This window comes from Meleagris gallopavo, chromosome 7, assembly GCF_905368555.1.
Source record: "Meleagris gallopavo chromosome 7, MGAL_WU_HG_1.1, whole genome shotgun sequence".
NCBI lineage: Eukaryota > Metazoa > Chordata > Aves > Galliformes > Phasianidae > Meleagris > Meleagris gallopavo.
This window is the reverse complement of record NC_139410.1, coordinates 16,413,410-16,437,675: the sequence shown is the minus strand read 5'-3', so window position 1 is coordinate 16,437,675 and position 24,266 is coordinate 16,413,410. Positions and strand designations below refer to the sequence as shown.

General features: G+C 36.0%; 1 protein-coding gene across 1 annotated transcript in view; it reads right to left on the bottom strand.

The window, feature by feature from the left end:
- OLA1 (Obg like ATPase 1) overlaps positions 1–24,266 on the bottom strand; it is an 86,231-nt gene that overhangs the window by 21,430 nt on the left and 40,535 nt on the right. The window contains exons 6-7 of the mRNA XM_085227798.1: positions 15,458–15,538; positions 15,096–15,193 (exon numbers count right to left, since the gene is read on the bottom strand). Of these exons, the coding sequence (XP_085083924.1) occupies positions 15,096–15,193; positions 15,458–15,538 (179 nt within the window). The remainder of the gene's footprint in view (positions 1–15,095; positions 15,194–15,457; positions 15,539–24,266) is intronic.

The following is a 24,266-nucleotide window of genomic DNA, read 5'->3' as shown; positions in this document are numbered from 1 at the left end:
TGGGCATGTGTGCGTTAACACCCAAAGAGAAATGCCAGGACTGTAGCAGACTTAAAACAACATGTCCTTAGTTTGCTATTTACCACAGAGAAACCATACATTACGCATCAGTCAGAAAGATACTGTTTAAATGAAAATAATATGACGCATAGAACTTCACAGAAATACAATGGCTAAAACAGAAGTCCTTCCCCAGCTCTACAGCAGTTACAAAATAGCATGCAATGTTTATGGAAAAGGCTTTTAGCAAATCTGTGCAGAACTTGTATGTTGCAATTTTCAAAAAAGCACTACACTACAAATGTGCTCCATTCATTCAAAAGCAACTCATACCCAGTACTATAGAAGCTGAAGGTACTGCTCAATGCAGTGATTCATAGTTCCTCTAATAGAAAGATTCAGCAGTTTCCAATCGAGACCTTTATTCCCTCTCTGAATAAATGATGCCTGAAATTTTTATTCTTGTTCTAATGGAATTTCAATGGCCTTCAGTGCAAATCTACTGGAAATTTTCGCATATTAAGTGGAAAAAATTAAATGATGTTAACCACATTTTAATGTGATTAAGGCTGACAGGGTCATTATTTCTGCTAATCACTCAGTTTTAAAAGCTCAAAACTTTGTAACAGCCAATGTTTTTCCTATTTTTCTGTATGTCTACTGTAGTTGAGAATTAAAGCCACTACAGAATATGAAATGGTATATACCTTGAAAAAGACTTAGTTTGCTCCAATTTGTTCATAGACTTCATTATAATTAACCTTAAGATTAAAAAAAAAAAAAGGAGGAAAAAAGGGAGGAAATCAATCTTACAACGTGTATACCACTACTTCTTTTGTCTTCCTCAATCAAGAGGCAAGAGAATAAATGTAGTTTTTCCAACAGCTCCTATTAGCTACTAAAAATGAGAAAATATTTCTGGCATGCCTTTACAACGAAACAAATGGTACATGCAATCATCCAAATAATTTTTTTGAAAGTGTCTGTTGGGCCCTGCAATTTGAAGCTCTGTTTGCTACCATTTAGGTCAGAATAAGCTATAAAACAAGCATTAAAAAAAAAACAAACTTAAAAAAACAGAGGCATGAGGCAATGATGAAAAGCAAACAGTACACAGATTTCAGTGTCTTGCAGTTTCCTCCAATGGATAATAAATGACGGAACAGAAAGCACAGGCTATTGTGGCAGTGACTGGCTCAGTTGTGAGCCTCAGGGCCTGGTGGGCAATGCTACGCTTCTGCTGAAAGGCCTGCCAGGCTCTGTGAGTGCTGGGCTATAGCAGACTCGAGGCAAACCCTGCTGCCTTCCTTGGTTAAGTATAACCAGGCACTCATCTGTCTCCTCAGCACTACCACTGGGGTAGCTGTTGGAGGTTTAGTCTTTCTTTATGGATGGGGAATTATGTTTGGCTTGGGTTTTAGTTTTGTTTTTTTTCTTGCAGGATCAGTATTTTCTGTAAAGAGAACCAACGTAATTAATTGGTTACTGTCTGCTTAATAATTACTACGGCCCTCGTGGGATACTCCTCCTCAGAAGACCTGTACATCTCATGCCAACCTCTCACAAAAAAAAAAAAAAAACAAAATACAAAAACAAAACATAGCTTGATGTGGCCATGTTATCTCTCTGTTCACAAAATAAAGGGGGAGGAGGAAGAGAGGGGGCAGAAAGCATTTTAGCATCCAGCTTACTTTTTTTCCTCTATGGAAGTGACTGTATTTATGTTACTTTAGAAGAGAATGAAAGTTCGAGACTGACTCGCATGGATCATTTCTATCTGGTTTAATAGATAAATTTCAACCTTACCGAATGATTAAAAACAAAAGCAATATTGCAGCAGCTTCTTCAGTAACAAAAAATAAATATAAAAAATAATAAACAAGATTGTTACCTTCTTAACATTAAGGTACATTAAATTTATCTGAAGATTTATTTCCTTCTCATTCTCCAGAAAGCATATAACCACATATACAGCAATTTTCATATCTGCTTTAGAGTTTCAGGGAAAAAAAAATAGCTAAGGTAAAACACAGTAATTAATCACACATAATTCACCACACAAGAATTTACTTCTTACTACATATCCAGCATGTACTCCTAGCTTCGTATTTCAATACCCAGCAACCTTTTTTCCTAAAGAACATTTCTCTCCCTGAACACTTCCTGTAACAAGGAAAATATTTCAAATGATGTTAGATCAGTTACAACCATGGCACAAACAACAGTAATATCAATATCATATTTGTCTGGAGTCTGTGATGTTCTCAAAAAGCAACATTACTGGCATTGCATTGTTGGACCTTCTAGCTTTCGTGTGATGCTATGCGCTAGTGCATCAACCAACAACCTCACAGAATTCTTGAGCTGATCTAAGAAGGGACCCTGCTGAATGTCCTAATGTATCTTATTGTGAATCTTCAGCAAATAAAACTTCATGTATGAGCTCATGATGTGCTTTGCTGCTGGAAAGTCACAGACTCTGTGGGAAGCTTTTTATCTTCCCAGCAGTAAGTTCTCTGAGAACATCAGTGCAGCTACTGTAGTTACCTGTAGATTACTTGTATTTTCTCACATCTGTGTCCAGCAATCTAAACCATGATGATAAAGGGTCATTAGGTTTTGAGTGAGGAAGGGGATGGACTAGACAATTTGCTCTGATAAGCTCCTTGTTGCGAGCTCCAGTTTAGAATGTGAAATGCAGGGTAGGTACGTTCTCTGCTCAAAAAGCAGCTCACTCAGAACACCAATTAAAAATCATACTCATGCCATCTGAAACTTTATTAACACATCTCATCTGAAATTTTTACAATTAATAATATTGCAGTAAAATAACTCTGTCATGGTAAAAAGGACATCAACTGTCTATTAGCCACAAAAGAATTCAGGTACAATTACTGAGATAACTGCTGTTTGGAGCACAGCAAAGCAATTTCCCACAGTGGGACTTACAGTTCAATTTACCAGTTGGGCAAATATTTTGTGCTCCGTAGTGGTCCACAGAGTTAACAGTTACCTGTAACATTTGAGCAGTGCTATACTTGGAGAAAAACTTTCTTCAACCAAAACAGGTGTTTCAACTTTACCTGCTCCCAAGAGCTACATATTTTTTCTTCTAATGTGGTTCTAAGAGTCACTTTAAGGCTTTCCAATTAACATGTAATGCAAACTAATGAAAGAGCCAGTGGACCTACTTTCCCACTTCACACTACTCACAATAAGGTCTTTTACATTATAGGCTACTTGGAAGAGGCGTGAGAATAAGCACAAGGTCATCTGTAAGATTACAATAGCCCTCAAGTGAACTTTTTTTTTCCTTAGAGAGCATACTTAATTCAGTAAAATAATAAAGAAGATCACTTGAGCTAAACAGTACTGTCACAGAGAGATATGCAGCCAACAAACGGAAGAAAGTTGTGTTTTTACATGTAGCAAAATGAAATTATACAGTGAATACAATGTACAATGAATGAGAACATCCCCACTGACTTGCTCAGTGTTAGAGGTGTAAGAGTTATTTAAGATATATATAATGAAATTATGTGTCAAGTTCCAGAGAACAAAATGGTATTATACTAGGCAATAGATAAATACACAGAGAGAAAAAGGTGCTCTTGAACATTTGGTCAACATGCAGGCCACTGGAGGAAACTGACCAAAAAAAAAAAAAAAAGTATGAAGAATGCAGCTACTACTCTTAGTGCATCTCAAAATGAAAGGTTAAAACAATTACCATTCAAACACTAACTCATCAGTTCAGATAGTTCAAAGGGGTTGTTCTACACTGCCCTTGTAGAGGTGACGATATCCTGCAACATTGCTTTTGAATCTTAATTTCAAGTCAGTGATGAAAAGACAGAATACTGCTATTTTACACAAAAACATTAGGTCTATTTCAAAGCAGGATAATAGTAACAGTGCATGCTCATCATAGATTTTCCACAGAGATTAAAAGTTAGCACTTGAAAGAGAGTTTTAAATTTGGTCGGTTACTTTTATCTCATACATACACCTCTGCTGGTTTTATCTTCTGCAGCAGCACTAGCTACTTGCATCATACTTGTTTTTCTTTACCAGTACATGGCCTCTAGTGAAAATGCAATGTTTAGGGAACTAGCATTAACAGTCTGCATCATCATAGAAAATGAATCCTTAATAATTATTCATACACCAAGTAACTGTAAACCCAAATCATTTCAGAAGACCTGAATGTGTCAAGAACTTTGACAATTATGACTGGAGCCAGGAAACTGTAGCACTGCAGAATTTCTTATGAATTTTTCTAGTTACTTTTTATAAATGCTGTCCTAGATGACAGCTTAATGTGTACCACATGCAATATTTATTCTTCTTCAGTGTCAGACTGTCTAGCCATCCAAGGGAATACAAAGAATGTCACTTATTAGGATAAAAGCACAAGGAAGGTAATCAAGGACATATGTAACATCAGCCAATCATGCCCTATTTCAACATCCTATTCCATTCATAACAGTTCAACAATTATTTGCTTACTGATAACTTGCTTTCAGGCTGTTTGTGTTCCCCATAATGGTGGTTTGCATTTATTTTACTCTTTAGAATTGGACACTTGCTGTGCCATGCATGTTTGTCAAAACTTTATATCTTCTGTCAGAAATAGCTTTTGCATATCAAATCATTTCTATGTCAGAAATGACTAATAGAACAATCTAGTTACCTTTTATGTCAAAAGGGCACTAACACAACTAGAAATCACACATAAAAGGACACTGCACAATCACATACTGCTGCAAGACAGACAACTAACATTTTTTTCTTTAATATACCTTGAGGTTGGTGGAAAAACCTAATAAAGAAATTAGACTTTGACCAAAATGAAAAAAATAATTCAAAAATATACTGTCTAAGCATAAAGGCACTAACTATTTTTTAAAGTTGCGTAACTAAATACCGTCCTAGTTCTCCACACTTCTTTCACAATACTTATAGTTACTTACATTACAGGACACCTATATGCAATAATTGTAGACATCTTATCAGCTGATTCCAATCTGACGGACGTGAGTTATGAAAAGCAATTAATTAAGACAAATAGAGACAGGCAGATAGAGGGAGCCAAAGACAAACATTTACCCTTCATAAAGTTATTTTAAAATAATAATAATTTATAAAATCCTATAGGAAACCAAACACGCATGCACTTACGCACACACTTCATTAATCTGAGTATCTTGGAACAGAAAGATTTCATTAAATAAAAACAGGTATGGATTTAATGAGCACATGAAATAAAACAAGCTGGGAGAACCATCACATGTTTTAGATCCACAACATTTTGTAGGCTTTCAGTGTATTAGGTGTTAAGATTTTCTTTTTATTATTATTATTTTTAAATAAAAGCCATTTGTTTGGACTTAGATTCACTTCAGCTTCAGAAGTGTAACACTGTGCCTGTGTATGAAAACAAGAGTGAAACTTGATATAAGGTGAATCTGATATTTTCATTGTTCAACTCAATGAAGTACAAAACCAGCACATGCAATTACTTTCTTCCAGTTATTTATCTTTTAAATATCTCTTCAGACTTCAGTAATTATTGCCAGAGCACAACAAATCCCAAACTTTATTATAATTATTGTGAATTCAGTAAGGAGCTATGGTCAGACGATAATAAAGGATAATATAATGCCCATCCAAATATACTGTTTGATAGTTTTTTCCACTAAGACTGTATAACCTAAGAATCTTCATTTCTAATTTAAGCATAAAGCAGCACTTATTCTCCGTTTTAAAACAAGAATATATAAAATCAGTGACTATCAGCATTTAAGCATCAGACATTATTATAAGTCATTATAGGAAACTCAAGTTGTGAAAATAAAATAATCTGCAAAAACTTTAGAAGTAATCCTTGGTGGTAAAAACAATCAGTTAAAAGGAAACTGATACTCCTATACTTATTGCATAAAATAGAGCTATAAATAATCATAAAATAAAGAACATAAAGCATCAGATTTTCAATAACAATTGTCAATGAAAAAAAGGTCATCAACTGTAAAAACAAAGAATTTATATACTACAAAGCAAAAAGTAAATTTGAAAAATAGGTGCCAAAGCCACAGCAGTCTATATTTCCAAGGCATTAAAGGATTTCTCCTCAGACATCATTTTTCTATTTAAAATAAATTATTTTTCACTGACTAACATTTCCATTTATTTTTTGCAGTAAATAAGAGGAATATTCCTTAAATGCTCTCCCAGAGAACAAGGATGTCACAGACCAGTCACAAGAGAAAATTTCAAGATGAGCAATATTCCCAGAAAGCATAAATACCTCAAATATCAAATGCAGCAAGATAAAGAATGGTGAATGAAATAAATTTCATTTCAATGATAAGAACTTAATGAGATTAACAGAACTCTGCAGCATAATGGCAAGAAATGTTTGAAGATGTGATCCAGACCAGTTAAGTTAGCAGAACAGTAGAGGTATGAACACATACACTTGTCTGCAAATTAGATGCATTAACATTGAGTAATAGTTTATAAAAGGAAAGTTGCTTACTAATTTGGACATTATTTAAGACATAACATTGTAATGGTACTGATAGCCATGTCAAATTCAAAATTCTCCATATAAAGTTTTAACGAGGTAATACACAGTTGTCTTGTTATTTCAGAATAGGAAACATTATCAGAGGTTCCTTTACTTAGAAGTATTTGAAAGTGAAAGCTCACATGCTAGCTATTACATCCTTTTCTACTATGAGAACGAATTACTGTCTTATTTCTCAAAAAAAAAACAAAACAAAAAAACAAAACAAAAAAAAACCCCCAAAACAACAAACCACTTTACAAGAAGCAAGGAGGTATCACACAAGGAACGAGAGGTACTCCATTTACTCCCCTAGCACAGCACAAGGACCTCTCTACAGTCATTCAAAAGCCCCTTTCTCCATTCTCCAACTTCTCAACAGGAATCACACAAAAATAAACACTGGCAGGTTTTAAGTGTCATGACAGATTTAACAGTAATAATAACCCAATAGATGTTGAAAGCAGGCTACACACACCCCAAAAATCTATTTTTTTATTTTTCATATAATCCTATGTTTTCTGGATGACAAAGACTTGCTAACAATGCTCATTCATTCTGAAAGGCACATGGCTCAGTACATTTATTATTAATAAGTAACTTTTATAAGCACACAATTACTATCAACATAAATAAACCCTCCCTGCTCTTTGTAAAGATGATCTTGCACATCTCTATTAGTTGATTTATGAGGGGGGGGAAAAAAGCAAGTACCCTTTAATTACAAAATCATGAAAAAATTAAAAAACTTCTCTAGGATAAGACCTGTTTATTATTCATTAACAGGATAAATTCAAGCTAGTCTTCTAGTTCAGTATACAGACTTGTATCTTAGGTCGCTTTTTCCCTTCCCTATCTCTCTTTTTTACAACAAAGAGAGAAAAACATGTTTTCTCTTTTAGTTTATCCATTTCAATGTTTAAGTTAACATCAGTTGACTTCTCTGCCTCTGAACACTATGATAGAGATGTCTTCTCCCACAAGTAGAAGCTAGACTGAATCTAACAACGTAAGCCAACAATGAGATCTGTGAGACTAGAAATCTCAGCGTAGATCCTATGAAAACACATCAAGTTACTGAAAATTCCTAAACTTGCCAGTAAAAGGTAACATAGGTTGCTTGACTGTATATTGTCAAAAGCTATGCTCTACACTGCCATAACATACAGAAAATGAATTTAAGACATGAGAATTCCAACACAGCACGTATGAAAAAGCTAGGGATGTTAGCATGGAGCAGCACACTGCTCAGCCAGCCAACCCAGTATTATCACGCGCCATTCTTCTGTGGAAATCCCTCTCTTCACTGCTTAATGAGTGAAGCAAAGTTGCATAATTCATGGATTCGAAACCTACTGCCACATTATTTTCTCCTGCTTCTTACCCTGCAACAGTTTGGTTAGCACTACCAGCAGTTGTTTTGCTTGTTGAAAGCTATCACCTGCCGCTAAAGATTCTACCTATGAAAACGCAAGCATCTAAATAAAATATCACACAAGTTACCTGAATGTCAGAATTGCCATGTCAGACTAAAAAAGAATCATTACCAGGCAGCAACTCCTAGGACTACACAAGCCAACAGCAAAACTGCTGGAGTGCCTGAAATCACAGCTGCAGTTGTTCAACATACACTGTGGCCACAAAGCTGTGTATGATGAGCTCATAAATTATGGCAATGACAGCCAAAAAAAAAAAACTCTAACAAACTCTAAAAGATCATCTGGAGAGAGAACAAGAAAAAGAACAGAAGATGGGAAGCAAAGCTGAGTTCTTCAAAAGATGACTTGAGATGACATGCAGCTGGTAAGGCAGGGCTCGTAATAGAGCAACGAAGTTGAAAAGCTGTTACGGATGTTTTCACTGAGCTCAGCCTTACTGGTACGAAGCATCCATGAGTAAGTAGCTCTTTGGCGTTACCTTAGTAGCACAATCATCATGAAGCACACAAATGTGCTTGGAGCATGTGTGGGAATCGCTGGGAGGGAATGCAGGCAGGTTTGCCATGCCGGGCAGGCATTTGGAGCTGTGGTCTGTTGGGCTGACACCCACACCGCAGAAAGAACTCTTCATGGCAATGGTCACCCTGCAGCATTTAAGGAGTTGTAGGAACAGCTTCAAGCTACCCCATCTGCCTAGAACTGGCCTGCTCAAGAACAGAGATGTTCCCAGGCACCAACAGCCATTTTACCCACTCAAAGACTCAAAATATCCCAGGTAAATAGCTGAGGCCTTATTTCCTGTCTTCAGAGACTCTGCTGGAGCTATTTATAACTGCCATGTTGTAGCCAGGTGGGCTGAAAGTTTCGAAAGCAGCTTCACCATACAGTACTGGCCATTTTTAAAACATCCCAGAAACATTTTCTTTGAAAAGCTTTACTTAGGAGCTTAGGAGCCAAGACTTCACATTTGGCACAGAGCCAACTCAGTACTGGAGATAAAACATTGCACTTCCATTAAAACCCATCCAGACATGGCAACTTACACAATCTACAAAAAACATTCTCAAGAGCGACTGCCCAAATCAACACTGCACAGTCTCAAAGATTCAGCCTTGTTACATGGCCCATGGTACTGCATGGAGCTAGAGCAGAACTAGACTTTTTCTGCCTCATTTGGGCACGGGTGAGGGCATGCACGAGTACTGAGAGTAGGGAATCCATCCCCTCCTGTGCTCAGACACAGGTCTCCAGCTCCTGCTGTTACCTAACAATATGCATTCACATTCAAAAAGACAACAGGACAGGCACAGCAAAGCAGAACCTGGTGAAACAAACCCAATCTTGAGGACTAGACTGGAACTAAGCCATCGAGAATGGGATTAAACCAAAGAAAAGGGAGAGATGACCTAGTAATGATTTAAGGGGTACATATCGGCTAGAAAAATGATGGGGAAAAAAACTGGGACACATAGAACAACTGAAGGAAAAGTATCTGCAATTGGTAAGACAGAGAAGCAAGAAGTCAACTGGGAATGTCAGGCAAAGATGCTGGAAAGAAAAGAGACTGCAATTAGGTTGATGTGTGAGAAATTAATTTGTATTCATTAATCTGTATGAGCCATAATAAGGAGTAACTGTTCATTAAGCTAACAGCACACACCATTCCCTACTAACATAGGTAAGTGCTCTATGGAAAACACACACAATCCCCCTGTTAAAATAAATAAACAAACAAAACCAAAACAACTTAAAACCTGTAAAGTCTTCTGTCTCACTGGAGCACTAAGGGTGCAACAGAAAGCCTCAATCCTGATCTCGTTAATGGATGTCTTCTGACTTTAGCACTGGTACATGCAGAATGCCATTTATGCACAAATAAGAATCCATCTATTAATAACTTTTAAAACATTTCAGTTCTCAGAGAGGAACAAGAAGTGTTAGATATTAAAAAAATTAATATTTTCAGCATAGAAGAGAACCTTAAACCATTCAGCAGCTATATCAAAGAAATAACTCAACACTACAATGACCATTAGTATTACCATTTAGTCTGTGATTCAAGGAATTCTACATCTTCAAAAATGTTAAGAATACACATTATGTACTTAAACATCCATGACTGTGACCTATAGTACATTTAAATATTCACTTTGTATCAGAAAACAAACCTAATTCAGATGCTGAAGGTACTGAAAACAGCATTCTGCACTGACTCAGGTAAACTGCTACACCATCAATGCACTGATGTTTGCAAATACTGCTCTAAAGGATGTAACTGGTTTAAAACCTTATGCACCACGAGGTGATGCATCTCTATGTCTCTCTGCACGGAAGATGTTCATTACCTACAATATTTCCCCTTCTAGAAAGGAATTACTTTTAGGTATTTGGTTCAAATAGTTTTTTGTTTGTTTGTTTTTAGCAAAATTTGCAAAGTTCGTGTACAAAGGATGCTCCAAAAGTTATGCCTTCCATTTTATTATATTAGTCTACAATGCCAGAGGTGGATGTTGGTGATATGGCAGTAGAAGCTGAATCTTCCCAACAATACACAACTACACTCTGTAGCTGTGTGACCGATGGCAGCAGAGGGGCAACCCGACAAAATGGTGTCTGACATGGAAGTGCAGATGAAACAAAGGTGTGTCACTGAATTCCTCTATGTGGAAAAAAACTGATACCCACTGACATTCATTGATGCTCTCTGAATAATTATGGACACCATACAGTGGATGTGACGATATGAAAACCTTCTGAATAGCATTTTTCCTCTCACAGCCCTCTTGCTCCAAGCCCTCTGCATTCTATCAGTGCATGAAGTTGCCCTGCAGTTCTGCTAAAATGGTGAAAACACACCTATTGGAAAACTTCCTTTTCTAGGTAGTCTAAAAGTGAAAGAGTGAAGCAGATAAATCCATACACGGGCCCATTGGGTCTTTCTCGTACTTTACCCTTGATGTTTCTTTCTTAACGTCAGACTTTTTTTGTTGTTGTTATATTTAGAACATCTGAAGCAATATGGAAAAGATGAATAGAGAAGGATTATTCACCCTCATACTACAAGATCTAAGGAGCATCAAATGAAATTATGATGTGGCAGATCCAAAACAAGCATAAGGAAGTACTTCTCCATATCGCACATAGTTAAACTGTGGAAGTCCCTGCTCCAGGATATTGGGAAGCCGAAAGTACACTTAGGTTCAAAAGGTCAATGGCTATATTCACAGAATAAAAAACAGTCAAATTATCTACCACAAGTATATCATATCTGGCTTAATCAGTTCTACACTAACATTGCAAAAAAGTTAGACACATATACTCATATACTCTGTTTAATTTTGCTATAGTCTTCTCTGGACATCTGCTAGAGGCCTATCAGAAACATGATACCAGAAGAGATAAGTGTGCCATCTGATCTAATTATGGCTTTTCCAGACTAAGACCATAAAAAATCCTACAAGAATTAACAGGAAAGGGGCTACTTATTAGACAAACACACCTTTTTAAACATACAGGAGTAAGATATGTGAAGAGAGTTACCCTATTCCATCAGTACCCATTCAAAGACACACTGTTCAAAAAAACTTAATCGGGATACTATATGTATTCCAATTTCATACTTGATACTATAAAATCTTTAACACCATAATCAGCTCTAAGCTGCAATAGTCTGAAAAAAAATCACTTGTTTATATCAGAGGTGTTGAGTGAAAAAAAAAAAAAAGTGTATGCAGCCCTGACACACAACATTGTTCCTGGCACCTGCTGCAAAGAATCATTCCAAAATACTGCTGTGAACAGTGTGCTAAGCATTACCCGCTACATCTGCTTATTAATTAGCTCAACATATTTCATAATTGGATTCTATTGTATGACCTCTTTAAGTAAGACTAAAATGTAAACCTTTATCTAGGTGAAGTCTCGTGTCCTGGATGTATGTAACATTTTGTAACTCAGAAAGCAGCTCCAACTGTAAATGAATGGGCTTTTTTAGAGTGCTTTCATGACTGAACTCAAATATGTCACGTTAAGGTAGTAGCATACCCATATAAAAATCATTCCAAATTATTAAAAAATGGGCTTAAGTATTCACTAAGATCACGGCAATATGTGCAATATGTAGTAAGAATGGTCTCAGTGGATTCCTCTATACAACATCATGATTATTGTCATCTGATCATAACACAAGTGCGACTAACGCAGCTGCCATGTCAGCTTCTCTTCAGGGGCTAGGTCTTAATCATAAATCAATGGAATGACTAATTCAACATTGTTAAAACCAGCAAGTAGCTGCTTGGAGCCATTCCAGTTTTTACATCTTTCAAAAGGTCAATACACCTACTCAGACACACAATAGTCCTATCTTTCACTATGTTTTCTTCTCTTCTGGGATTGAAAAATAACATGTTAGCACTTAAACGTAAGTATGTTTTAACTAACAATTAAAATGCTCATTAATTCTGAAAGAGTGACCCAGTAAAACAAAGACAGTTTTAGTTCTCCTTTCATACCCACAATCTAAAAGCCTCTCTTTGCTGTTTTAAATACTTCTATAGTTGTAAAAGTCTCACAGAAACATTTTATTGCTGAGCATTTCCTGCGTTACCCTTACTTTTGCTACAGCAATATTACAAATTAAGCTCAGAAATAAACTTCTTCAAGTTGAATGACTAGTCTAAATGTGGCTTACATTTCAAATATGTACCTCTGCCCTCAAAATAATAACAAAAATCACAAATTAAGTGGCATCTAACAGCAAAATATATTGTAATCATTTACATCTGCTTACACCACACAAATGGCAAAAGCCTACCGTTAGCATCCTTCATAGAAAAAAATTATTCTGCTCTTAAATATAAAAGCTTTGCTGCATAAACAAGAGGATTTAAACCTGTAGCAGAGTGGCTGAATGAAGGAAAATGGCAATCTTTCTGGTTCTTGTAGATGCCTTTCCCTATCACACAATGTTTCCCAGTCATAAATACATGACAAATACTTCCTCAATCATTTTTTACGAGCAGGGATGCACAGGGGGTAGTCAATGGCTAGCTTGAGGGAAAATAGGAACAGCAGGAGGCAGAAACTGTACTGAAAATGGCTATGTGGTAAATTCTCTTCTGGAACATCACTCAGCTACCCAGGCTTTGATCTTTCGGCTACAATTACACTAACATCCATGAGATCTGGACATATTTTTTTAAACTAAATTATTAATTGTAATAGAAACAGTTAAACCACTTCATTGTATGATTCCTCAATTCAACAGTCTGATTTTTTTTATTTTTTTTTTACAAATTAAAAATCGTAACTTATACAAAGATACGCTTTCAATTGGGTTTAACTATGTCATCATCACAACTAATCTCACAAAAAACATGGGGTGACTGGCGACAGCTAAATCACAGACTGGCGTCTCCTAAGTAGTCTGTCTACCATTAGAGTCTGGGAAATGGCATTTACTGTACAATTAGAGCCAGTGAGCTCTACCTGTAATCATCCAAATACAGGTGTGAGGATCCCCTTTTGGACAAGGAAACCGATGCATCCATTTTCACATAAACTTCCACGTCTGTACTGTTACAGCAAACCTCAGGAAACCTCAACATTTGCACTTAGAAAAAAATATCACCTGACAATAACAGGATGAGTACTACTACCATGACTTTAAAGACTTTCTTGGATAGAAACGGTTTTAATGTTCAAATATTCCTACCTACAAAACATTCAAAGAACGAACAAACCAACTTAATAATTATAAAATCCAACCAAACATGAAAAACTTTAATTATTACACTGGTTATCAAGTTCAATCCAAAAGTCTGTTTTGTGGGGCTGAGATTGGATGCTATTGAAAAGATTAAATTTTGTTCTTAAATACTAACGCAAAATGTCTTGGAGTATCAAAAGGACAGTTTTAGTTGCAGTAATTTCACAGAATTTATTCTAATGATTTATTGGAGTTAACCATCTGACATTAATTATTGTTTTGGCTTCCAGTCTATGAATGTTTATTTTTCAGTTTAAAGCCTTCTCACTCTTTGATATCATATGGAAATGAGAATTTTTAATGGAAAATTGAAACCATGTGCATCTAAGTACTTAATGAAGTACAGGGAGAAACAGCGGGTGTACTTTAGGAGAATTCAGATATTCTGCTTTGGATACTTCTGATTTGTTTGGATGAGCTACATACATATATCTGTTCACAAACATGTGTTCGTGCATCTTCAAAGTATTTCACAAGTGTTTAAAGATCTGAGAACTAAAAAAAGGCTTGTTTGTTTTTTAAACAAAACATGCTGCAACTGATTTTTTTTCCAGAGTATACTATTTAATCTGTTCTTTCCTCCACAAACTAAATATTTATCCCATCTAGAGCTTCCTATGACATGCTAAATGTTGTACTTCTCAACAGTGGATTTCCACCATGTGTATCTACTGTGCAACCCTGAATCTTCACCCAGCTCATTGAATGCCTGATAAATACATGATGGTTGATAAATCAATTTAAGTCACACTGATGTCAGAAATACGTGAAAAAAATCCTGTGCTGTCCATGACATTAAAGATCATCAAGACAGGCTTATAAACTGTAAGCGAAGTGTGAGCAGTAGTAATGAAACCAGACAACAGCAAACAGAAGTGGACTGTTAAAATGTGCAATTTTGCCCATTTGAAAGCTTTCTGTGCAACTCACATAGCATTAGTCCTCTGGCATTCAATTCATTCCCTTGGAATGAAAGAGATGGTGTTCAGATGATCAGAATAATACATGGTAACAACACGTGCTAATTTGAATTAGTAGTTCTAAATCAAATATTTTCTTCACAGCTAATGGATTCACATAAAAATATAAGGAAGAAAAATGATTTTTTTCTATTCTATACTTTCATTCTTGGTTTTACCACATGCACTGTACTCAAGCAGCACGACAGTGGGAGCATAACAAACAACAGAAGTGTAGCATCAGTTTTTATTCCTATTCGAATAAATATATTTTGACTTTAACGAGCAAGGAATTACTCACTGTTGAACAAAATGTGACATAGAAACACAAATTTAGATATTTATCTAAACATACTTACCATTTGTTTTTCTTTCTAATGTAGTCTTTTTCAGAAAGGTTAACCAAATAGATCATGGGTTTTGATGTGAAAAACAAATGTTTGTTCAAAACATCGATCTAGAAGTGAAAATGTAAGAGGAGAAATTTAAAAACAAGTTATATCAACTTGAGTTAAATTAAGGACTATTTTCCTCGTGGCATTTCTGAGAAGACAACACAAAATCTAGTGAGTAGATCACACTGAAAAACAGAATTGGCAACAAATTTAACGTTTAATACAATGTGGATGTGAATTCTTCAAAAAAAAAAACCAACCTGAAAAAAGACAGTAACAGGTTGCAAAATTAGAAGATAGTTCATGGGATAATACTTATAGCCTACCTCTTTGTCATTCCAATCATGATAGAAGCGGACAGCTTTCTTTTCATCTATTACCCAGGTTTTGATTTTGCACATTACATCCTAAGAAAAACAAAACAAAACAAAAAAAAACAAAATCAAAACTCATCTGGACATCAAACGATTCTGTTCCATAAGCAAGGCACGTACAAATTAAAATTCAGCATGAACATGCTAATTTAAAATTAGATAATATACCTTAAACACAATTTTTACCATCTCAAAAAAAATAAAAATTCCTGTTTTAACAGACATTAAAGACAAATAGCAATTACTGAAGCAATACAAATCCCATCATCAGAAAGTTAAATACATGAGATCCAAGTATCATCTCCTGCCATCAGGAAAATTAGCAGGACTCATAAAATGTATGTAAAAATCAGTACATTTTAGATTGCTTTTCAAACTCAGTAAGACGCGACATTTCGGCATCTAGCGGGAGAGACCACGCACAATATAAACATGCCATTAAGAAAAGGGAATGGGTGGGAAAAAAACACCGCGAATGTATTTTTTAAATTGTTCGCCAAAGAAATTGAGCCTATTATTGATGATCCACCCTTCAAAAAATTAATTCAAATGGCCAGAGCCCTTTTTATTCCGCATTAATTTTTCGCCAACACCTTCTCCCTCCCCCCCAAAATGAAACCTGCCAAAGCCTCCATTACACAATGGCAAGAGCCTTGCTCTGGTGACCTCCAACCAGCTGCATTCACTTTCAGAACATCTCTCTCCACAGGAAATCTAAAGGCCTTTTAGTTAGCAAGCTAGTGTGCATTCAGAAGGAGTAACTGCAGGAAGAGCCCAATGTGCTTTGTTTCTCTGGCCTTTCTTCACAGAAAGATTAATCATCTGTGAAATGGAAACGGCAAACAGCAAGTGACACAAACTGAACCCTTCAAGCCTTTCCTCATCAGTTTTGTGGTGCTGAATCTGAAAGCTGCGTGTGGCACGGCTCTCCTTACAGGCAGGTGTTAATAAAAGGCTCTCGGGTCTGAAAGGTCACCCTTGGCTCTTCTAGGAGTAGTACATTTCTGAGTCGTCGATTTTTCTGAGAGATAATTTATGATCATGCTTTAAATAATGCTTTTTTTTGTTGTTGTTATAATTGACACAACTGAGAATTAGGGTATTTAAAACACAAAGAACCATTCCGTGAACCATTGAGTGCACAACATTTTTTACACTTAGTGCTAGGCGGCTGAGGCACATTATAAACAACCACAAATAACATCAGTATTTACTACAGCCTTTTCTAGTCGAGCAGTTGCTGCAGTGAAAAACAAAGACAAAGCTCTTCGAAATCTTCAGATCCTGATTTGAAACCCTCCAGGAACAGGACTCCCCACAGATTTTAACAAGGAAGGGGCACGCTAAAACTTTTAATGAAATCTAACATGTTCTGACGAAGAATAATCACTTTTACTCTCCTATAACTGAATTTCACTCATAAACGTTTAAAAGTGGCTAATATAACACCATTTCCTACAAGGAGAAGATCAAAGTGCTATATTACAAATGCATTATGATTAAAAAAGCACTGTGCAGCTTTGCTATTAACTGTTCTTTAAACCCTAAAAGGCTTCCCATAGATCTCACTTGGCACTGCATATACAACCTTTGACAAGTAATGTAGACCATTTTTATTCATTGCCTAAAATTGTAGGCAATTATGTGCGTCACACTGGCCACCTGCAAATTCTGAATGCCTGCTCCAGTTGTCAGAGCAAAAAACTAATGTCGGAGGGGATTAATCTAGGGGGAGAGAGTCCTCTTTAATGGCTCCAGCAGGTGAAATGGCCCAGCTGGTTACTGTGATGAGTGGCCAGAACAGCTTATGTAGAGACATGCAACAAGATTACACATAAAGAAGAAAACAGTGGTGCCATCTTATCTTTAACCCTATCTGCTTTTTATTTTTTAATTAATCGGTATAAACGAGGCAAGGGAAGCAATTCTAACAATAGGTACTTTTCATTTTGAATCTTTATCTTCAGCTTTTTTTCAAATACGTAAACAAAAAAAAAAATCAACACAATCTCAAAGATTCCTGGTCAGCAGTGAAGGAATCCTGGCTGTGCAACATTTCAGGTTTTAATATAATGCTATAGGTACCTATCACGTGGTTTCTCACATTACAATTCCCCCCCTAAAAGCAACACATTATTGCACATAAACTACAGTTGATAAAAGATTACAGAAGAAAACATTATAGCAATAGTTGTTAAAGAAAATCTTTTAAGCTTAATGGGCAGTAGAATGCTTTCTTTTTAATTACTCTGTAAGGGGTGCTACGTATTGTGGAACTTCCAGAAAATTTCAGAAATCAATACAGCAAACAACATTTGCTCTTTCTAAAGCATATTTAAGCACATAGATGTAAATCAGAACTTCCCGTCCACATTCCTCTTCCTACAGCTACATATCTAAGCCAATTTTGACACAAACCTAACTTCTCAGAGTTAAGCTATAGGTACCCAACTTTATGCAGTTTACAGCTGCTGTTTGAGAGGAACAATTCCATGGGTAACTTGAACAGGGAAGGCTGACTAACCCAAGGTGACGTGCAGAGCTGGCAGCTGTCTGAGTGCAGATCTGTTTCAGTTTTACATAGAAACAGGTAAAGCACTGGAAAGCTCTTTTTAGGGAAAGGATAGAAGCTTAAAGAAAACAGAAAATCTATGTTTTAAGCAAGAAGACGGAAAGAAAAAAAAAAAAAAGGAATTATTGCGAGAGGAATTTTTTCTGATGGAATACATGGGCAGCTACAACAGGCAGAATGCAAGGCAGAGTCCACAGCTAAACTGACACGAGTGACAGAGGAACTCAAGTTCTCCTGCACCAGTGGTGGTGTCATATTCAAATGAGATTTAATACAATCCCTCAACAACAAATCTGCTACATGCTTGTGACAATATGAAGAAAGGCAACTACTCCCATACATTTCTTGTTCACTTGGCTGCCCCAATACCCCAAACAAACATGCAAAAAGCACATTTTGAAGCTATAATTCATTTTGCACTGTTTTTAGTTTTATTAATTGCTTCTATTTAGGCCTGGTGAAAGAATATGAACTGACCTTTTTATCTTCACTATCACTGTACCAGTCATTTAAACACATTTAATCATTATTCTAGTTAACTCCAAGATGCTTAATAACAGAATGTGGAGCAATGATCCGCTCGGTTTCATTAGGGCTGGCCTCCCCAGTTGTACACTTCGAGGTCAGCCTGCCACCAGCAGGACAATCCACTTCTCTTTGTTGGTGACAAGACTACTCTCTTGTTTTTCAGCTAGGAGCATTATAGCAAGCGCCATTTAAAACATCATCAAAAAAGATTCCAAAATCCAACTTACGATTGCAAACGCATGTGAAATACAGCAAACATCATGAATATCAAATACCACAGTTTTAAACATCAATTCATTTCTGACTATATCCTTGGCAATACACTTAGTGCACACGAATACTTGGTATACTTAGCTATATGCAATACTGAGTTTATGTCCTGTCTAGTTTTCCAAAGATGACGAGCAGTCAACACCGAAATGTTAAGCAAGAATTTCACAATGCGTATTTATTTATAGTATTTTATAAAGTTGGGACGTTCAAATTGCATCTAGATTTATCAAGATGTGCTCGCAAGACACTACTGCATAGAAAAATGTGCATACATTAATAAACTCCTTGGATGGATGATAGTAATAATGTGTGCGTATGCCAAATTCTTCTTGCAGCATGAGGGACTAAACTGAAGCTTGGAAAACTCACTTGCCTACTTGGCACCAGAGAATTGTGAGGCTTTTGTTGGAAATTAGCAGGGCATGTAATTAACTTCCGCAAATTTAATAAAGAAGTAAGCAGTCGTGAGGATTATCACTTCACACTTCAAAGTGCAAGTGAACTCTCCATGATTCTGCAGGCAGTGCAAAAGTCTCTGCTACTATGGAGAATGACTGTGAATATGATGCTCTTCTCTTCCCCAGAGGGAGATATTTCTAGGAAATGTGGAGTGCTTCCTTGTACCTTATTTGTTTGCTTCAAGACTTCCAAAATATAGTAACTGATCAGCCATCTGACAACACTTGAAAAGCAAATGTGTTTTATTAAAATATTTCAATTTAGGCAACACTATACCAAAGTAGTAACTTGGCGAAGGAGACGTAATTGTCCACATTCTATCAACTTCATTGTTCTGTTCCTCTCACGAACTGTAAGAACTATCTAAAGCATTACCTGTAGCTCTTAGATAGCACCTCACATTTCATACATGAGTCACAGGAAGCCAGCAATGAAGGTAACAGTGTAAAGTGAATAGATTCAGACTCAAGAATCTGGCTGGGTCGTATAAGTGTTTAATTAAAAAACAAACACTGCATACACTAAATGGAATCAACATTACCTAAACCAGTAGGCCTAGAACGTAATTGTCGATCAACAACTCCTTGAGTTTCTGGTGACGCTCCAAATAAATTGTTGGCATACTGCTGGTTATCTTTTGTCAACACCCTAAAAAAAGACCATTTTATTGACAGATGATGAGAGTAAATGACTGTGAGGAGCATGAATCATACATGTAGTGAGCAGAACTGTCAGAGAGACTTAGTGAAAGCAAACAATGTTTTTCAGTACAATAAATTCAAGTCATCCAAGTACTGGATGGAGGATGAGGAACTATGGACATAGTATTTACCAAGTAGAATACCCGCTACTTGCTAGAGTGACTGAGACTTGAAGGTTACAAGCAAATGAAATGTATATTAACTAAAAAGACTAATACAATCTTTGAGTATATATATAAGTACTAGTGTCAAACATGAATACTTCTACACTTTTCTGATGAAATACTGAACAACAAAAGATTGGAGAAAAGGCATAAAAGTTTTTGAACAAGTGCTTATATGCGAAGACCCACCTTGCGCTTAAATCTTACTCTTCTATTGTTATAGCATTTTATATATATAAATAATTAACAAAAGCCTCAAAAAATCACTAACACAGAAACCATTGAAAAATGGCTGAAAAGTTGAAGTTTGACAAATACAGAATAAAAGCATATTTTAAAACATGTTTTATTTATCAACAGTAAAGACATGCAGGGGATCAAACTAGATCATTACTATAATTCCATCTGGCTTTCAAAATAGCTGTGGTGTCTTTTCAGACACATATACAAATTACACATGTCCACAGAGAATAAAGAGTACTGCTAGATAGTAAAGCTGTGCTTCTCAAAAAACAAGTTATTGCACCTACACCATTCAACATATAACATTTCTTCATTAACACAAGGAAATATATGGCAACCACAGTCCTTCCACTCAGGCTTTCCTGGGAAAACCTCTTTCAGCTCTACCTGGCATAATCTCATCTCTGTACTTTCCTTAGAGGCTTTCTGGTAATTTACAAGAGAGAGATTAAATTGACAAGATAAGAATTTATGATAAAAGCAATGTTTTGAAACAGCAGTACTTTTAAAGGGCAATTAAGACAAAATTTCAATTTTAAAAGAAAAGATCATGTTTTTCAAATGTTTCAAGCGGTTAAATAAGCTGTAGCAGCTGGGTGCAAGGAAGAGAACAAGTCAGGTACTGCATCAACTGGAGTGACAGTGAGCTCCTCTGAGGTACAAAACAATGCCTAATCTCTTACAATTCCCTTGCTCACCGACTTTAATAAAAATACAACGGGAGAAGTAATGGATTTAGGACAAGTGTATTATCCTTCTTCTATTCAATACATCCTAACAGAGCCAGTACAAGCTGTACATGGTATAAGGTTTACTCAGAGCTAGACGCCAGCAATGTTTATGAACCACTCCAAATACTTCCACTTAAAATGTTCTAAAAGCATTTCAGACAACATAACTTATGAAAATAAAGCTCAAATTCTCCTGTGTTAGCCATCTTCACTGGTTTAAATGCATAATACACTAAAAAAACAAAAAACAAAGAAAAAACAGATATATTCAGTCCTAGATTCTAGAAGAAAATTAAGCACACAAGAATACAAAATGTAACCCTATCCTCAAGTGATTATTTCTCTCAGTTCAGAAATTCAAAAAGGGAACTTGAACTGAAAATCAAAGTGACACATCTTAGATTGACCAAGCTCATCTTACTGCATTTGTCTACATATCTTCATTTCCAAGGAATTCCACGTGAGAATATTTGTCCTAGAAGTAAATAAAGCCAACTGAGAAAGGTATATTTTTCAGAGTACAATTATTCAGATACAGAGACGTTTTGTCGCATATACTCTGTACTTAAAAGTTGTAATTGCGGCTTGATCTAGACATAACCAGAGATACATGCTTTGCAAAAGTAATTATTCTAATTCACTGTTCAAATCTACACAGGAAAGATCAGCCATGATAGAAAGTAAGCGTTAAATTCCCCTTGTCTACTGATAACTCCCAAAGAAATCCAAACATGTATTTACACATTATGTATTTCTACCTCACAGTTTACTACCAATTAATTCTCAAACATCTGCCATGAATATATTCCTGTTACATTCATAATGTTCTTCAGAATGAACTTTAATTTCCTCTAAATACCGCATTAAGCACAGCAAATGGTCCACTGAAGATTTTAGGCATAATTACATGCATTAAGAATATAAATATTTTCTTGATTCCCTATGATTTAACATTTAAGTTACTAATTGTAACAAGTCATTGGCAAAGTGTGTCAACAATGTACAAGTACAACCTTCCTTTCCTTATTCCAGTGGAACAAACTGACCTCTCAAACTTTCGTCACAAAAGGAGACAAAAGCAACTGACAAAAAGAAATCCAATTCACCACAGCATTTATCTTCAACTTGGAATGAAAGAAAGGTGAAAATTCCCAACTGACATCATCAGTTAGATGAAATCAAAGTTCATCCATCCGTGAGAACTCTGGCGAGCACTTGCAGTACGAGGTCAGCAAATTCTGCTCAGCACAATCCCATTCATCAGAATACTGCAGGAAGGGAAGACTTACACCCTGTTTTCATCTAGCACATTGGTAATGAGAAGCAACAGAATCTACCATCCCCCTGCTGTTTGTGATTCATCTCCCAGGTGCTATTAGTAATTTTAAATGAACAAAACCATTTTTCGAACAGCTCCTGTATTATAAGGACAAGACCAAGACATTAAACGGAAGGGAAGAGGGAAGAAAGGGGCATAGATTACATAGATACATACGTGCTTATGGATATTTATGCACTGTGGTTATGGTCATCGTACCAATTAATTCATCATCTACTGCAATAACAAAGCAAAGCTGGATGCAGTTCTTCTGCATTAAATGGTACTGATACAAAGACATGATCTTTATTTTCATAATTGCAATTACTTTTGCTCTTAAAAATTGTATTCAGTTTCAAAAACTAACTTAATTTTCAAGTTGACACACTTCAGCGACAGAATTCAGACGTCTTGCAGAACTTACAAAAGCATCCTTTGAACTGAAAACTGGAAGTTCAAATGCAGTGGACATTGATACTGACCTACTGTAAGAGCCTCCTTTCAACTGAAAATTGGAAGCTCAAACACTGCAGGCACTGGTACTGACCTGAAGATTTTGTCTTCGTATCACTGAAGTCAATAGTCTGTGTGAACTGAACTATAAATAATATTCTTGTGATCAGATATATAAATCACAATACCATTACCACTACAAATTATTCTGTGCTGGAATTCAAGATTTGGAGCACTAACAAAGGGATGAATGAATAGCTATCAATTGCAGTGGGTCAATCTCTAAGGACTAGAATTGAATCATGCAGGAAGGGTAATGGAAGAGAATCCTGTAATAATGTTCACTTAACTGTATTATATTGTATTAACTTGAAGATCTCCATCTGCAGGACTGAAAATCCCATAAATCATATATATACACACATATATAAATATATATTTAAAACAAGATCTATAAATATAAAAGATACCTCAATTTTCCTTTGAAATCTCCTGCTACCCAAAATGACAGATGAATAAGCTAACAACAATGAAGTTTAAGTCAACTTCTTTCTCATATCTCTGCAGATACCAGCACCAAAAAGATAAAAATCAAAGCTACTCACTGGCTTTCTGGAGTTATATTCATGCTACAGTAGTACACAAAAACATCAGAAATATTTTTGTTATACAATACCTTGTAGGAAGGTCATAGTCAAAATATTACATAAAGATACGTTGAGTCTGAAAGAACAGTATTCTTAGTAAAAGCAGGCAATCATTTCTAAGTAGACTGAGAACACTTGCAAAACGCAAAAATGTGAGTGTAAAGGAAGTTATTCCAAACCTGTGTCAACAGTACATATTGCTGATCTTGGACCATATTGCGCTATTGATTTTTAAGTAGAACTTGAAAATTATTTCATTGATGGCTCCTTAACAGCAGTTGGCTACTTAATTTCTGCTGACAGGGGATTGAGAAATCAATTCTGTGAGAGACAGTGCTAACAGTTAACACTGTATTCAATAGCAAAGCCAGGTCACCGCACAAAGATGAACTTACCAACTGTATAGAACATGGGCTTACGTGAAGAAAAAATGATAATTAATGAGTCTGAGCAAAGGTGTGAGAAGGCAGGCAATCAAACGAAAACATCAGATTTAAGAATTCCTGGCTGATACAGACAGACAATTTGTTCTTTTCTGTTTTTTTCCCCACCCAGGAAGGGGGAAAGCTTTTACAGATTTCAAACTGTGGAGTTACAGTTATGGAGGCTTACTGACAAAGCAAACAATTCATATTTATGACATAAGAAGAATGACTTCTACTTTCAATTAGG